The 16,535-nt window shown below is 47.2% G+C and overlaps 1 protein-coding gene across 2 annotated transcripts in view; it reads right to left on the reverse strand.

Annotated features, from left to right (window-relative positions):
• The window catches only part of LOC137436876 (ras-related protein rab7), a 34,636-nt gene extending 21,149 nt beyond the window's left edge, over nt 1-13,487 (reverse strand). Inside the window, exons 1-5 of one of the 2 annotated variants that reach the window (XM_068131077.2) lie at nt 13,400-13,487; nt 11,024-11,083; nt 9,716-9,842; nt 5,130-5,276; nt 4,455-4,526 (exon numbers count right to left, since the gene is read on the reverse strand). In XM_068131077.2, coding sequence (XP_067987178.1) covers nt 4,455-4,526; nt 5,130-5,276; nt 9,716-9,842; nt 11,024-11,076 — 399 coding nt within the window. In that variant the 5' untranslated portion in view covers nt 11,077-11,083; nt 13,400-13,487. Of the gene's footprint in view, nt 1-4,454; nt 4,527-5,129; nt 5,277-9,715; nt 9,843-11,023; nt 11,084-13,171 lie in introns of both variants that reach the window. The other variant, XM_068131078.2, reaches the window with a different exon arrangement.
• Nucleotides 13,488-16,535: the final 3,048 nt, after the last annotated feature.

A 16,535-nucleotide genomic window follows, 5' to 3' on the forward strand; every position in this document is an offset into this window, starting at 1 on the left:
ATGGGGATGGGAGGGATTTCAAGAAGGTAGGAGTTTATAAAGGGGATAGAACATGCGAGAAACACACAGCACATTTTCCCTGTCCCTGTTTCAAGGGGAAAGTTAACCTGACTAAACACTAATGAAATATCTAACTGAGGATCCCTCATGTGTTAAATGCATCACCCCGGGGTCTTTTCCATAACCACAACAATATCATTACAAAATAATAATAACGATAACTACAACTGCCACTTTATAAACTGCTGGCACTGATGACTGGGTACCACAAGACGTCCCACTTTGATCAGACACGCATGACACATGACGTCCTCTTTATAAAACTGAATTCAGTATTGGATTTTATATATTAAAAAAATATATGAGGGTCGTCACTTCCGGTCGTCACTTCCGGTCGGTCCTCAGGGTCTTTGGGGTCCTCTTGTTCTTTGTGGTATTTAGGGTCTTGGTGATCTTAAGGGTTTTTTTGGGGGGGTAGGGGGTTGGGGAGCGGGTTAAGGGTCTCAGCAGTCCAAATGGTAGAATGGTACATTCCGGTAGTACATAATTAATAGACAGGATGCCACAGAGGTTAAACAGTAAGTAATTAATAGATATACTGAACAGTCACATGGCTGGAGAAGATAATATTGCAGAGTTTCTTCTTCAAACAATAAAAAAAAATTCTGGCTGCAAAACCATGCAACCAATCATGTTGAAATTTTAACCAAGTATTCCCCTTGGACTACTTCATAATTTTGAAGTTTCATGTCGATGGATGGAGCGGTTCAAGAGATATAATTTTTTTTTTTCGTTCCATTCAAATGGCTACCAGACCATGTCACCTATTAATTTTTCGAGAACACCATGGTTATCCACAAGGCATGGGGAACATCTGTGTGAACTTTCAACTCTGTCTAGCCATTTTGGAGGAGTTGATTTTTAGCGGTTTATTCTTAAAAAAAAAAAATTAGAGCTGCCAAACCATGTGGCCAATGACAAAATGGCCCAGGGTACATTTGTTCACCATGGATAGGCGATCATGCTTGTAAACTTTCGCCTTTATCTGTTCAGCCATTTGGGAGAAGAGGTTTTAATGGTTTAAGTGTTTTATGTTCAATCCAATATGACCGCTGAAGCACGTGACCGATGGTCATCAATTTAATTCTCTCATACATTTTTTGCGATGACAAAACATTTCATACTGATCGGATCAAGGGTTCTACTTGTCGAATTATAACGTCATAATGGAGACACCTACGACTATCATTAACATATCGTTGCGGATTCGGAGTACGGCGCTCCCCTTACCAAGGGGGGGTTAATCCCCTTGTCTTTTACACTGGCCGTCTCCGATCCTGGAAACTATGACGTCACTTCCGGTCGGTGGTAGCCAGGGTCATTAGTCAATGAAGTCCCAAATACCTGCGTACGAAGACCGGCCGTAAGAGAGGAGATAATTTCCACCCGAGCCGCAGCGTTAATGGATACGCCGAGCGAAGCGAGCTGCGACTCGGGCCGTTAACAAGAAGACTAAACCCGATCCTGAGCGGTTCTGCCAAATCGTGCCACGTATATCAATTGGGGACAGGACGAAAGCGATCGGATGAGAAGAAACCAAGGGGTAAAGAAAGAACAAATATGGTTTATTTATACAGTACCAGAAGAGGAAACGAAAGGTAATGTACAGTTGAAGAGGAAGAAGCAGCAACACAGGGCAGCCTTATACAGTCTTATATAACACTCCCAGGACAGAACAAACACACTTACACAGGAGGATGGGATGGCAGGGATGGTAGGAGGCGAAGGGTCCAGGTAGCGTTCGGCCGATGGGAAGCCGTCCAGGCTTCGGCCCCAATCCACGCTCCGGCTATGTGGCGAAAACCTCGGCAGGCAGCTCCGCGTATCGTTGGCCGCGAGCGGACTTTACTTATAGCGGGGAGGAAACGCTTCGGCGTACGTAATAGCTGGATCTTCCATGGAGCGAGCGCCCAACCAGTTCGTGCAACAACCACACAGGGCTCCCTCACTCATCTCCTGCCGATTATCTCCTCTGGGCACATCTCTCGAAGTAGTCCGCGGCGGCGCTTATATTGGCCTTTTACGTATCAAGCCGCCGCTTTTAGGATACGCCCACCGGTGAGCTCACCTCAACCCTGGTTGGTTGGTGAGGGCTCCCGGTCCCGCCCCTTGATGAGCGTTGATGGGCCACGCCTTCGTTCCTGGCGCTCCTCCCCCTTCTTCTCCAACTCAGCCGCGTGGCTTATGGCGGCTTGCGGGATAGAAAACCACTCACACCGCTGTTGAAAGGAGCTTTGGGGCCTACTCTTATTTAATTAATACAACGCAGATTCAACTATTGGAAACAGATCCTTAACTGAAACATGGACTAATGAAATAACTAGAGAGGTTTCTACGGTGTCCTACGTGTTGTACATGGCCTAACTAGGGTGCAACCTTTACAAAGGGGGATATTTACAAGGCTTATTATTATTTACAAAGTGAAGGTTCTAAAAACCGTAGCAATATTGTTACGCATCCGGGGGATGGCACTCCCCTTAGAGGGGGGGTTTAATCCCCTCGTCTTTTTAAGCTGGCCGTCCGACCGGTCCTGGTACTTGTAACGCTCTTTTGCGGGGTGGGATTGATCAGGGTTATTGGTCCAGGTATTAGCCCGAATACCTTCATCAATCCCTCCGCAAAACAGGGAGACAAGTACCGCTCGAATCCTGGACAAGATGGTATTTGCCGAGCGGTTTAGCAATCCGGAATCCGAGCCGTTAGCAATTGACGAAACCCGATTGTAAGCGGTTCTGCCAAAATCATGCCACAGATATTCAATAGGGAAAACACAAAGACGATCGGACGAGAATGAAACCAAAGTAAGGAGGAACAGGTATTTATTATTAATTATGTACAAAACCAAAGAAACCAAAGGAAGAAACAAAAGTAATTTACAGAAGAAGAAGAAGAAGAAGACAGCGCAAATCCTTATACAAGCTTAATTATGGAACCCCAGACAACACAAACTCACGTACACAAATGGGGAATTGCAGGCAGGAATGAATGGCTGGAAGGAGAAGGTTAAGGTGGGACAACAGGGCTGGAAGGTTTGGCAGGTTACAGCAAGCAGGTCCGCTCCGGGCTGGAAGCGAGGAGCCGGCAGCTCCACGTATTTGGCTTTACACCGGCAGGGCTTCCTGCAGCAGCTCCGCGCAGCTCGTCTCTCCTGCCTTCTCACCGCCTGCTTCCTCATGCGTCTCTGCCTCCTCATGCGTTCTCTTGCACCTCCTCCCGCGTCTCTCTCTCGTACCTCCTCTGGGGGCCTCGCGCCAAGGGTTTTTATAACCACGCCCGTGGAACTTTGTCAAACTTGCCAGATCTTTCCTGCCACGCCCTCTCAAGCCATGCCCACCGAGCTCTGGTTGGTTGGTAAGGCTGGCTGACTCCACCTTTGATGACGAGGGCTCCCTGGCTCCACCTTTTATGACGAAGTGGGGCCACGCCCTTCTTCTCCAATCCTGGCCTCGTGGGCAATGGAGTTTTTGGCGCGATGTGATGCCAACGAAACAGCCCAACTGTCACTGGCACTTGGCAGAGGCGATTGGGGGAAACTTGAAAAGGGATCCATCTTATTTGTTTGATGCAACGCAGATTCAACTATTGGGAACAGGTCCTTAACTGAAACACAGAATAATGACAACTATAGAGAGGTCCTATGGTTCGCTACGTGTTGTACATGGACTAACTAAGGAGCAATTATTTCAATTAACAGCCAATTAAGGGGAAATGTACATAGGGGGTTATTTATAAGGGAATTTACTACTAAATTTACATGTGAAGGTTCTAAAAACCGCAACAATATGTTATTCTTCATGGAGAGTTCTTTACAATGAGTGATGTCTCAATTTTTTTCTACGCAGTGCTTTCAGAGATAGAGAGGCGCTTCCGACGGCGCACAAACAAACACGACTTGTCCCTATTCACATGACATTACAGGCAGGGGTCCTGCACCGATGGGAACACCAACAGATCTATAATTACCAGTGAACAGCCTCTACATTTTATAAAACTCACTGAGCATTGTGGGTACTAATTTTGGTAAACTTGCTGCCTATTGATTATGTGAAGATGCTTCAGATGCAACCTGCACTTCTGCATGTCTATAATATTAGAATATTAAATGATGCAAGGTTGCACACCCAATACTACGATCAACAAAAGCCTGGTTATATTCAGGCCAAAAGAAAGAATAAATAAAGGCAGCGTTAAAAAGAAAAATCCAAAACCTGAAGTGATGGGGTTAAGAGAAAAGGGATGGGAGGCTGGCAGAAGAAACAATGAAGTGTTGGGCTGCGATGGAAAGCAACATGGGAATGGGCATGAGTAAAATCCCACCATTTATGCACCTGGAATATAGATTGTCAATAATTAAAGCAAACTAATGTTTTAGCTTCACGACACAAATCGCTTACCTGTCGGTTCTCCAGGTCAATCTTATTGCCCAGCACAACAAAGGGAAAGTTGTCAGGATCACGCGGGCTGGCCTATGCAGGCAATGCAAAAAGACAAGGTCACAGACACGCGACGCAACCTGCCAGTAGCGGGTCACAAACATGCCCAAGAATACTTATTGGCTCTTCTAGGCCTTTGCAGAACAATCTATTGTTTATACATTCATTAAAGTCTCTAAAACAGCAGTGATGACATCTTAGACTCTCTACCACTGATACAAACACCCAGGTGTCTCCTCTAACCGATCCCTACTTTTACTTTGTGAGGACTTCAACTGCCCTCACTGACCGGTTGGTTAATCATCAACCTCGAGCTAGAGCATCATTATAAAGACCTTTTTTGAGAAAGCTGGCCTCATTCAATCAGTCGGATTGACAAGACCAAACAAACTACCCTCTTTTCGACCTTGCAACATCGAACTTTGACTCTCACCTTAGTTGCATCCTGATTAAAGTTTAGATTGGGTGCTTGTACAATGAACATATATATATATATATTTTTTTTTTTTTTTTTTTTTTTTTTTAAAGGATTGCCTACAGATCACCACAGGGATTGAAAATTATTCATCAACGCTTAATGTGGTCCTTTACAGGTGAGAAGGTTGAGCATATCATGGAGAAGTGCATGTAGTTCACCTGAATGAGGAATTCATCTCTCCAGCTGTCCAACGTACGGAATGTATTTGCCATGGTCACATCAAAAACCAGCACACAACAGTCAGCGCCACGGTAAAATGCAACTCCCAGTGACTGGAAGCGCTCCTGGCCTGCGGTGTCCCAGATCTACAACATTTACAGACAAAAAGCAAACTACTTACCATTTCAAAAAAATTTTTTTTTTTTAAAGCAAACAAACAAAACCTAAAACGGCACTTGGACAGCACATACATACAAATAGAGCACATTCCTCCATTGGCTGAACATTTTACACTTTGTATCCCACTGATTGGCTGGATCTGGATCCAAACTTTAACCAAAATGGAATCGCCTTGTTCTTATCACCGAACCAACTCATGCACAACTTTTTGAAATATTGTGCTATTTAATCATATTTGGCTCCATCTTTCAATGATGAAGAATCACTTAGAAATACTAACAATTCTTGGATCCGGTTTCGGATCTTCACCAAAATCTAATCGATTCGTCATTGTCATACACACATGTCCAGCAAGTTTTGGCTGAATCAATCTGTCCAAAACCTTGAGATATCATGATATATATATATATATATACATAAGTTTTTGGCCCAATCTCTAAATGGTGAAGAATCACTTCAAAATTCCAGTATCCAATTCCACATCCAGATCTTCACCAAAATCTAATCAATTTATCCTCATCGCACACCCAACCTGTCCACCAAATCTCGACTGAATCCGTCCATAACTTTTCGAGATATCCTGCACATGGACAAGGACACATAGCCTCAATCCACCTTTAATAATTAAATATTAGGGAGGAGGCGATGATCAGTCGACTAAAACCTAACAGATGATATACAGACTTGGCATTTAATATGGAATTTTTTTTTCTTTCTTGAACTTGGGTTTACTTTCTGAACTCAGTATATCAATCTGGTGAGTTGCTTTTACCCTTCGGTGATGTCTTTGTTGAAAGAACCATGTCACTGATTGTCTTTCGCAGCAAGAAGTCAATAACAGGATTATATCACAGGTGGCGTGACAAAATGTAAGGACAGGTACATTTGACGATTGGCTTCACAATCGGGTATATATGGGTTGTTGCGTTCTGTATTAGTAGAAAACAACTGCTGCACGTCTACAAAAGTTATTGTCGCTTCCTCTGGAGATGGTCCGTCAACTTGACAATGCTGTTTGTCATGGAGTGGTGGCTTTACGAAATTCTGGCATGAAACAGCGTGCTATTGCTCGGCAGTATGGCATCACTCAAGGTCAGGTGTCAAAGATCCTGAAACGAAATCCTCAGAGGGGTGTCCCTACTCCAATACCGAGGCCAGGACGTCCACGCAGAACCACAAAGAGATGATCGCCAGCTGCACCGGTTAGTCTGCAATGGCCGTACCAAGTCAGCTAATCGGCTTAGGGCTGAATGGCAGCAACTGACAAATGTGCCTGTATCCAGAAGGCTAGTCAACCAACGACTGGTTCAAGCAGGCTATCGTGCCAGGCGTCCCCAGAGAAAGCCTCGCCTGACCAGACAACACAGCCAGCACCGATTGCAGTGGGCCAGAGAGCACCGTCAATGGCAGCCAGGACACTGGAATCACGTGACCTTCAGTGACGAGTCTAGATTTCTGGTCTATCGTCAAGATGGCCGCGTCCGAGTGCGGAGACAAGTGCATGAAGCCCACAACGAAGATTGTATGGTGCCAAGAGTCCAAGCTGGAGGTGGTGGGGTGACCATTTGGGCTGCTTTTCATGCAGGGGGCAAAACTGACCTGGTTGTTCTGAATTGAAACCTGAACCAGTTCAAGTACAGGGTCATTCTGGAAGAAACATTGCTTCCATTTGCTCGTGCAGCCTTTCGAGGAGACTTTGTCTTCCAAGATGACAATGCACAGCCTCATCGTGCTCGCATGATCCAACACTTTCTTGCTGACCGTGGTGTAGAGCATATGGAGTGGCCTGCCATGTCCCCGGATATGAATCCGATAGAGAACTTGTGGGCAGAATTAACGCGTCAAATCGACAACTTGGACCAGCAGCCAACCTCTGTGCGTGAATTGCAGCAGACTATTGTCACTGCATGGCAAGCGATTCCTGTCCAAACCTTGGCAAATCTCATGAACAGCATGCCTCGACGTGTACGTGCTCTCCTGAATGCTCTTGGGGGTTACACGAAGTACTGAACTGTAATTTTACTGTCCGTAATCCCAGTCATAATTTAGCTTTTGTTGAAAAAAAATTTGGCTAATGTGCAAAATAGAGATACTTCTGGAAAACGTACAGAAGTTTAACACAGTACTGTCCGTGAATTGAGTTCGATATCAGTTTACATCACTTTCAAGGATCAATTTATTTGTTTCGAAATGTCAAATGTGGCTTTTGTTTATTTTAAAGGTCACATTAACAAAATCTAGAATAATTTCAACATAATTCCAATGAACTTTTGGTTCTAAGTCATCTTGAAAAGTAAGTTCACCCCCACAAAAAAAATATTCCATTGTGGCGGACACGAAAGCTCACTGGCGTGATGACATCATTCCGCGCGCCAAGTGGGCGGCGGCCACGCCCGAGGGGTAGGCGTGGCCGCGGGATATACACCGGGCGCGCAGCCCGGAATGCTCCAGTGTTACAGTGGAGCTCTTGAATAAAGACTCTTACAACGTACCACGTTGTCCGCTTCCTCCTTGCTTACAAGCAGCGCGCGTAACACCGCGCATCACCATATTAAATGCCAAGTCTGAGTCAATTGTTAATCATATGGCACTGTATAATGACAAGATAGTACAGTGTTTGATATATAAAGTGTGTGTACCTTTTATTGAGACACCATGTGTGTATATGTATGTTTATGCTTGGTATCCTTTCATCTATGGGAGATGGTAGTTTATCAGCGCAAGAAGTTCATGGTTTGCAATACCTCCTTCGACAGAATAATCCAATCAGACTTGCACTTCCTCAAGCAGTAATTGCATGTGTAGTTGTCACAATGTGGTAGTTGGAAGACTAACTTCCTTTCTGTGAAATCACTTCTCCAAGTTGTAACAACTAGTTGGTGCCATGGTCTTTGATACCTCAAAGGATTTAATGACACCACTTGCCCAGTTTTCTGGCCAGTTCTTCCCAATCCTCTGGATTTATCCAAAATGACTTCATGTCACACTTTCATGAGTCTTTGAAGTGTAGCTTGGGGTATCCAAAGTTTGTTCCTTCTGAGACTTTCAGAGACGCTTGCAACCATCGATGAAATTGTTCCATGAGCCCATTCCGAGCCTGGTGTTGGCTTAATGGTTAGTGTGCTGGCTTGGGATCCTCAGATCCTGAGTTTGAATCAACGCCAGGGGGTTGAATCAGCCTGTTATCCTGCTGAGGGCAGCAAATTTAGTACCAGCTCACTGGTAAACTGGGACACAATCAGCGGCACAAACGCGCTTCCAGAAGAATGATGCAACCAGCAGCCACAGGCTGCATACAAAACAACAACAACAACAACGAACCCATTAGGTGACGGGCGATACGATGTGGTTTGGATTCTCCTACTGCCAAGTAGTTCAGACAGAGCTTGGAAAAGTTCTGCTTCCATCTGATGACCTCAGTCTGTGGTTATTGTTAATGGTGCACTGAACACAGCTACCCAATACGAGATGACTGCTTGTGCCAATGTCAATAAGAAGCAAGAAATGAAAGTTCAATAAGAAGCAAGAAATGGTGCATCACCTGGAGGTCAATCCAACTCCATGTCCAAGAAGTAATATGATCCACTCTGGCATCAAAAATGACCAGTGCCCATGAAAGTAATCTGCTCACTAAAATAGATTTGATAGTCTGCGGGTAAAATGAGTGAAGACCCACTGAAGATAGCCGTGACCTCACCACACACCACATGGTACCAAGCTCTGCGGGCGGAGAGTAAAGCACTGCTGAAGATCGAGCCGCAAATGTGACACGTGGTACAAAGCTCCATGGGTGAAGAGAGCAGAGCACACACAGCAGGAGGAAGGTAGGCAAAAGCGGTTTAACTCCAGTGAACGTGAGTCTGTGAGCCATTTGCATGAAGTTTTAAAACGGCGAGACGCCAGGCAGGAAGGCGTCTTCACCCTCTCAATTTAAGCCTTCCTCTCCAAGTCCCTTAACAAGGTCATCAAGACCAGTCGTCGAGTTTTGTGCTGGGGTAAAATGATTGGTTATCAACCACATAAAAATCACACCAACACTACTGCCATTGGTTGGACAAATAAATAGAACAAAGTAAATGAGAGAAAAGTACTAACAAATCGGTTACGATGAAAAGTACACGACAAGTATCTCCCTCCCTTGATCGCGAGTAATCAGACAAACATGACATCCACAAAAACATCAGCCAGTTGGAAGTGTACGCACACACTGACACCAACACCTACACGCCCCTTGTGACAAAATAACCAAATACAATTACATTTACCAGATCATCCAAGATTTGACAATTGAGAATAACTATCACACTAAATTTGAAATACTCGAATATATTGCACTTCAACCTACACACAAGCAGGTTCCACTTGAAGGTTGTAAAGTAGGTAACATCGCGACGCAATCACATACCTGCAGTGTGACGAGTCTATCGTCAACCACAACCTCCTTGGTGAGAAAATCTGCTCCAATTGTGGCCTTGTACTGATTGCTAAACTTCTTGTTCACATACTGGTTCATCAGCGACGTCTTTCCAACACTGAATAAAAGCACAAAGTTTACCTTTAAACGGATGGCTTGTGCACACTGCACATTGCTTCTAACATTGTTCATTCACGGAACACAATCATGAAATTGATTGAAGCGATATGTTTTAGAGGATGATATCCCTGACCCATTAGCACAAAAATAATTTTTCTTGGACAATAAAATCCGGATAACCGTGCAATAAAATCTGACAATTTTCACTCCCATTATGAAAATGAGCTACTTCTGTCGACCCACGTGACATCACGAATGCACAACTCTTACGTTTACGTCTGTGTTTCATCAGAATCATCACAAGTCATTCTAGTGTTCAAGATGCCGGTGTGCCAAGCTTTTAACTGTTCCAATCAAGACACGGGCAAGAGTTACATGTTGATTTGGAGCCAGGCCCAAGCCAGGCCCATGTGAGCTTGGCTCACAGCTAGTCCTCAAGTAGCTATCTATATTACTAGAATAGAACACGAGCAGAGCCTACCTGTCACCAAAGTGACAGACCCATTAGTCATCCTGTTTGCCAAAAATTGCTGCATTGGTTCACTGCTTCTTTATAGAGTCCATCCGTAGGCCAACAATAATGAGTCCATAGATCACTATACCACGACCAGCATATGGGAATATATATTCAGTTATTGAAATGCCCTCAAGTCGAGGTATAGTGATCATGTTGTTTGGACAAATATGTGCGCTATAAAATCGGGTTGTTAGTTGTTAGCTGAATATATAAAATTGAGCGACCTTCGAACCACAGCGAGACCCACAAACCACAGCGAGACCCACAAACCACAGCGAGACCCACAAACCACAGCGAGACCCACAAACCACAGCGAGACCCACAAACCACAGCGAGACCCACAAACCACAGCGAGACCCACAAACCACAGCGAGACCCACAAACCACAGCGAGACCCACAAACCACAGCGAGACCCACAAACCACAGCGAGACCCACAAACCACAGCGAGACCCACAAACCACAGCGAGACCCACAAACCACAGCGAGATCCACAAACCACAGCAAGATCCACTATTGAGCGACCATAAAACCACAGCGATGGTCCATTCTGAAATTTGTTTTCGTGAAATACTTACCAGTACACGAGCAATGGAATCTCACTGTGCCAGCAGGGACACCAGCAGGGACAAAACTTTCTGCCATTAAAAGCAAACAACTCACCCAGAATCACCCAAGATGATTACTTTGAGAAGAACCTTCTTCCTGGTCGCCATTGTATTCCTAAGTGGAAACAAAGACAGATGGACCAAACACATCACACAGAGAAAACAGCAAACACATGTTACTTACAACACCCTTTAACTGCTCAAAAGCAGATTTTTAAAAAATACAAGTCCAAAAATTGTACCCTCGTCCACCACCAGTTACACTCCCCACCCACCTCATCCTGCAAGCAAGTATATATACAACCACCACCCCCACCAGCAGTCGTACCACGCCCTCCCCCACCAGCAGTCGGTACCACGCCCTCCCCCACCAGCAGTCGGTACCACGCCCTCCCCCACCAGCAGTCGGTACCACGCCCTCCCCCACCAGCAGTCGGTACCACGCCCTCCCCCACCAGCAGTCGGTACCACGCCCTCCCCCACCAGCAGTCGGTACCACGCCCTCCCCCACCAGCAGTCGTACCACGCCCTCCCCCACCAGCAGTCGTACCACGCCCTCCCCCACCAGCAGTCGTACCACGCCCTCCCCCACCAGCAGTCGTACCACGCCCTCCCCCACCAGCAGTCGTACCACGCCCTCCCCCACCAGCAGTCGTACCACGCCCTCCCCCACCAGCAGTCGTACCACGCCCTCCCCCACCAGGAGTCGTACCACGCCCTCCCCCACCAGCAGTCGTACCACGCCCTCCCCCACCAGCAGTCGTACCACGCCCTCCCCCACCAGCAGTCGTACCACGCCCTCCCCCACCAGCAGTCGTACCACGCCCTCCCCCACAAGCAGTCGTACCACGCCCTCCCCCACCAGTCCTACACCTGCAACCCCCACCAGTCCTACACCTGCAACCCCCAACCGTCCTACCCCTCCCACCCTCCCTAGTCCTACCCCCCCCTCCCTAGTCCTACCCCCCTCCACCCTCACTAGTCCTACCCCCCCCTCCACCCTCACTAGTCCGACCTCCCCCCCTCCACCCTCACTAGTCCAACCTCCCCCCCCTCCACCCTCACTAGTCCGACCTCCTCCCCCTCCACCCTCACTAGTCCGACCTCCCCCCCTCCACCCTCACTAATCCTACCTCCCCCCCTCTACCCTCACTAATCCTACCTCCCCTTTACCCTCACTAGTCCTACCACCCCCCCCCCCTCTACCCTCACTAGTCCTACCTACCCCCCTCACTAGTCCTACCCCACCTCCTCCACCCTCACTAGTCCTACCCCCCTCCACCCTCACTAGTCCTACCCCCCCTCCACCCTCACTAGTCCTACCCCACCTCCTCCACCCTCACTAGTCCTACCCCCCCTCCCCCCCTCACTAGTCCTACCCCCCCTCCCACCTCCTCCACCCTCACTAGTCCTACCCCCCTCCCACCCTCACTAGTCCTACCCCCCCTCCCACCCTCACTAGTCCTACCCCCCCCCACCCTCCCACCCTCACTAGTCCTACCCCCCCTCCCACCCTCACTAGTCCTACCCCCCCCCTCCACCCTCACGAGTCCTCCCCCCTCCACCCACACTAGTCCTACCTCCCCCCCCCTCCATCCTCACTACACTAGTCATACCCCCCCTCCCACCCTCATTAGTCATACCCCCCCTCCCACCCTCACTAGTCATACCCCCCCTCCCACCCTCACTAGTCCTACCCCCCCTCCCACCCTCACTAGTCCTACCCCCCCTCCATCCTCACTAGTCCTACCCCCCTCCTCCACCCTCACTAGTCCTCCCCTCCTCCTTCTTCCTCACTGGTCCTGCCTCCCCCCTCCTCCACCCACACTAGTCCTACCTCCCCCCCCCCCTCCTTCTCACTAGTCCTACCCCCCTCCTCCATCCTCACTAGTCCTACCCCCCCTCCACCCTCACTGGTCCTGCCTCCCCCCTCCTCCACACTCACTAGTCCTACCTCCCCCCCCCCCCTCCACCCTCACTACACTAGTCCTACCTCCCCCCCCCTCCACCCTCACTCGTCCTACCCCCGCTCCCCCTCCACCCTCACTAGGCCTACCCACCCTCACTAGTCCAACCCAGTTTCCTCACACCACCACCAACCAATTCCACCAACTATATGTTCTACACCCAAATTATTTACCCGCACCTCCCGCACCACCAAAACTATTATACCCCTGGCCCTACAAACAACTACATTGCCCACCGTTTAAACGACGGAGCGTCTCTCTCCTCGTTAGGTTAGGAGTTTCAGGAACCGAAACTACGTTTATGAAATAATTCCACGACGAAAGACAAACGGGAAAAGTAAAAATGCATGAAGAGGTGACGCAGATATCAACGTCCATGGTCAACACTCGCCAGTTTGTACACAAGGATATTATAGAATCGAATGCGAAACCAAAACATCCACAAGAGATGACCAATTACTCACCACGTCCGACTGAACCGTAAGCAAAATGGCGGAAAATGACGTCAGGAGGAACTTTCCTCCTTTTAGTTATTTTCGCTTTTACAGAATTAAAGATTTGAATTGTCGTGGAATACGAAGTATGAATAGACGTTTTGCCAATACTAGTCCGCATTTAGTACGTATTAAATGCATTATTTACTTCATAACATCAAATATGTGATAAACAATTTTACTGCTGTGCAGCCGACGGAACTTACATCGCCATGCCCACCATATACTGCTCATAACTTATTAACCAAATTGAGGCCTTTTGTTGTTAATCCAGTTAATCCTGTTAATCCAGTCAAGTATTTTTTCGCTTCCACTTGTTACTGCAGTATAATCTAAAAGCGTTTTACAAATAAGCTAGGGGAAAGACAAATAGAAATAAAGAACAAGTACACATACATTCAAAGTACACCGCCCCATGCCAAATAATTAAATATGCTGCAGCGCGGCATTGCCGGGGCGCCTCCGGCGCCCGGCAATGCCGCAGTGCAGCTCATTGAGGCTGCATTGGGAGGGAGAGGTGTACACTAATTGATTGATTAATTGTATAATTAAAATCAATAAAAGATTATCACAAAATATTTTCATAATCAATTGGCTAATCGCATAACTAAACCAGTAGTGCTTCATCCAAAGATGTATCTTTTAGAAATTTAATTAAATAAGTCATTTATAAAAAATTAAATAATTAATTGATTACTCAATAAATAATTAATCGATTAATCAATAAATACTTAATAGATGAAATGATTAATCAATAAATAAAAAATATCCTTGATAGCCACATCACTTGGTCACTCATGTCCAAATATTAGCTTCCCAGCTCAAAAGGTGCCTGAGATATTGGCCAAATGAGAAAGAAAATAAATAAATGATTAATAATGAAAATAAATAAATAATAATCATAAAAAAATTAAATTATTAACCAATTTGGTGAGAGAACACATAAACTACCACTATTTCATCAGAATCTGTAACTTAAAAAAAAATTTTTTTTGTCATTAATCGAATAATTAAATAATTAATCGATTAATTGATTAATTAATAAATCAAAAATATCCTTTGCAGCCAAATCACCTGGTCATTGGCATGTCCAAATATCAGCTTCCTAACTCAAAAGGTGCCTGAGTTAATAATGGTCAGAAGAGAAATGAAATTTAATTAATTAAATAAGTACTTAATTAAACGCTAATAATTAAATAACTCCTCAATTAATTGATTATTCAAAAAACAAAAAATACCGTATTTGACAAAGGACTTGCTCACTACTGTGCCGAAATTTCAGCTTCCTAGCTCAAAGGATGGCTGAGATATCGCCCGGACAAACAAACAAGAAAACAAACAAACAAGAAAGAAACCAGAGTGAAAACTGAGTACTCTCTTTCAGCGTGCGTCACTGCCGAGCCCCCTTTGGTGCCCGTCAATGACGATTTGCAATGCCTGGAGATGGCATAGGAAAGGAGCGGTGTACAAAAAGCAATTGGGATGTTCTAACTGTTTTCTTGGTATGGATTTATTGGCTGCAAAGTGTGACGTGAGTTAATCCAGCCCCACCCAGCTGATCTCGATACTAACTGGATTGGCTGTCACGGCTGAATGTTGAAGCCAACGCGCCGCCATTTTTGGACACCCAAAAGAAGCGACTTTGTCCAACTGTGCATTTTAGCGAGCGAGTTGTGTGTGTATTGGACGTTTTAAAATGATCGTTCCGAGCCCGCAGATACATTTTGCTGATATAAGTAGAAGGGCTGTATCGGGTTTCAGAGCAATCGGTTGGCAAATAACGGACGAGTATGACAGTATGTTGTATACCATACCAGTATGGATCCGAAGTTCAAGGGGTAACCCCACCAACTTCCCCTGGGAGCCCACGTGATCTGAAATCCAAAAATCGAAGCCAAAGAGATTGTGTGGGATACTGTCTTGTATTCATGGCACTCGCTACCAACCATAGTCCATAGAAGCACCAAAGGCCTGAACACGAGAGGGTCTTCCCCCACGCACCAACAGCCTGAACACGAGGGCATCTTCCCCCCACGCACCAACAGCCTGAACACGAGAGCATCTTCCCCCCACGCACCAACAGCCTGAACACGAGAGCATCTTCCCCCCACGCACCAACAGCCTGAACACGAGAGCATCTTCCCCCCACGCACCAACAGCCTGAACACGAGGGCATCTTCCCCCCACGGACCAACAGCCTGAACACGAGAGCATCTTCCCCCCACGCACCAACAGCCTGAACACGAGGGCATCTTCCCCCCACGCACCAACAGCCTGAACACGAGAGCATCTTCCCCCCACGCACCAACAGCCTGAACACGAGAGCATCTGCCCCCCACACACCAACAGCCTGAACACGAGAGCATCTTCCCCCCACGCACCAACAGCCTGAACACGAGAGCATCTGCCCCCCACACACCAACAGCCTGAACACGAGAGCATCTTCCCCCCACGCACCAACAGCCTGAACACGAGAGCATCTTCCCCCCACGCACCAACAGCCTGAACACGAGAGCATCTTCCCCCCACGCACCAACAGCCTGAACACGAGAGCATCTTCCCCCCACGCACCAACAGCCTGAACACGAGAGCATCTTCCCCCCGCGCACCAACAGCCTGAACACGAGAGCATCTTCCCCCCACGCACCAACAGCCTGAACACGAGAGCATCTTCCCCCCACGCACCAACAGCCTGAACACGAGAGCATCTTCCCCCCACGCACCAACAGCCTGAACACGAGAGCATCTTCCCCCCACGCACCAACAGCCTGAACACGAGAGCATCTTCCCCCCACGCACCAACAGCCTGAACACGAGAGCATCTTCCCCCCACGCACCAACAGCCTGAACACGAGAGCATCTTCCCCCCACGCACCAACAGCCTGAACACGAGAGCATCTTCCCCCCACGCACCAACAGCCTGAACACGAGAGCATCTTCCCCCCACGCACCAACAGCCTGAACACGAGAGCATCTGCCCCCCACACACCAACAGCCTGAACACGAGAGCATCTTCCCCCCACGCACCAACAGCCTGAACACGAGAGCATCTTCCCCCCACGCACCAACAGCCTGAACACGAGAGCATCTTCCCCCCACACACCAA

The sequence above is a fragment of the Myxine glutinosa genome, chromosome 11 (genome assembly GCF_964187855.1).
Source record: "Myxine glutinosa chromosome 11, kmMyxGlut1.1, whole genome shotgun sequence".
NCBI lineage: Eukaryota > Metazoa > Chordata > Myxini > Myxiniformes > Myxinidae > Myxine > Myxine glutinosa.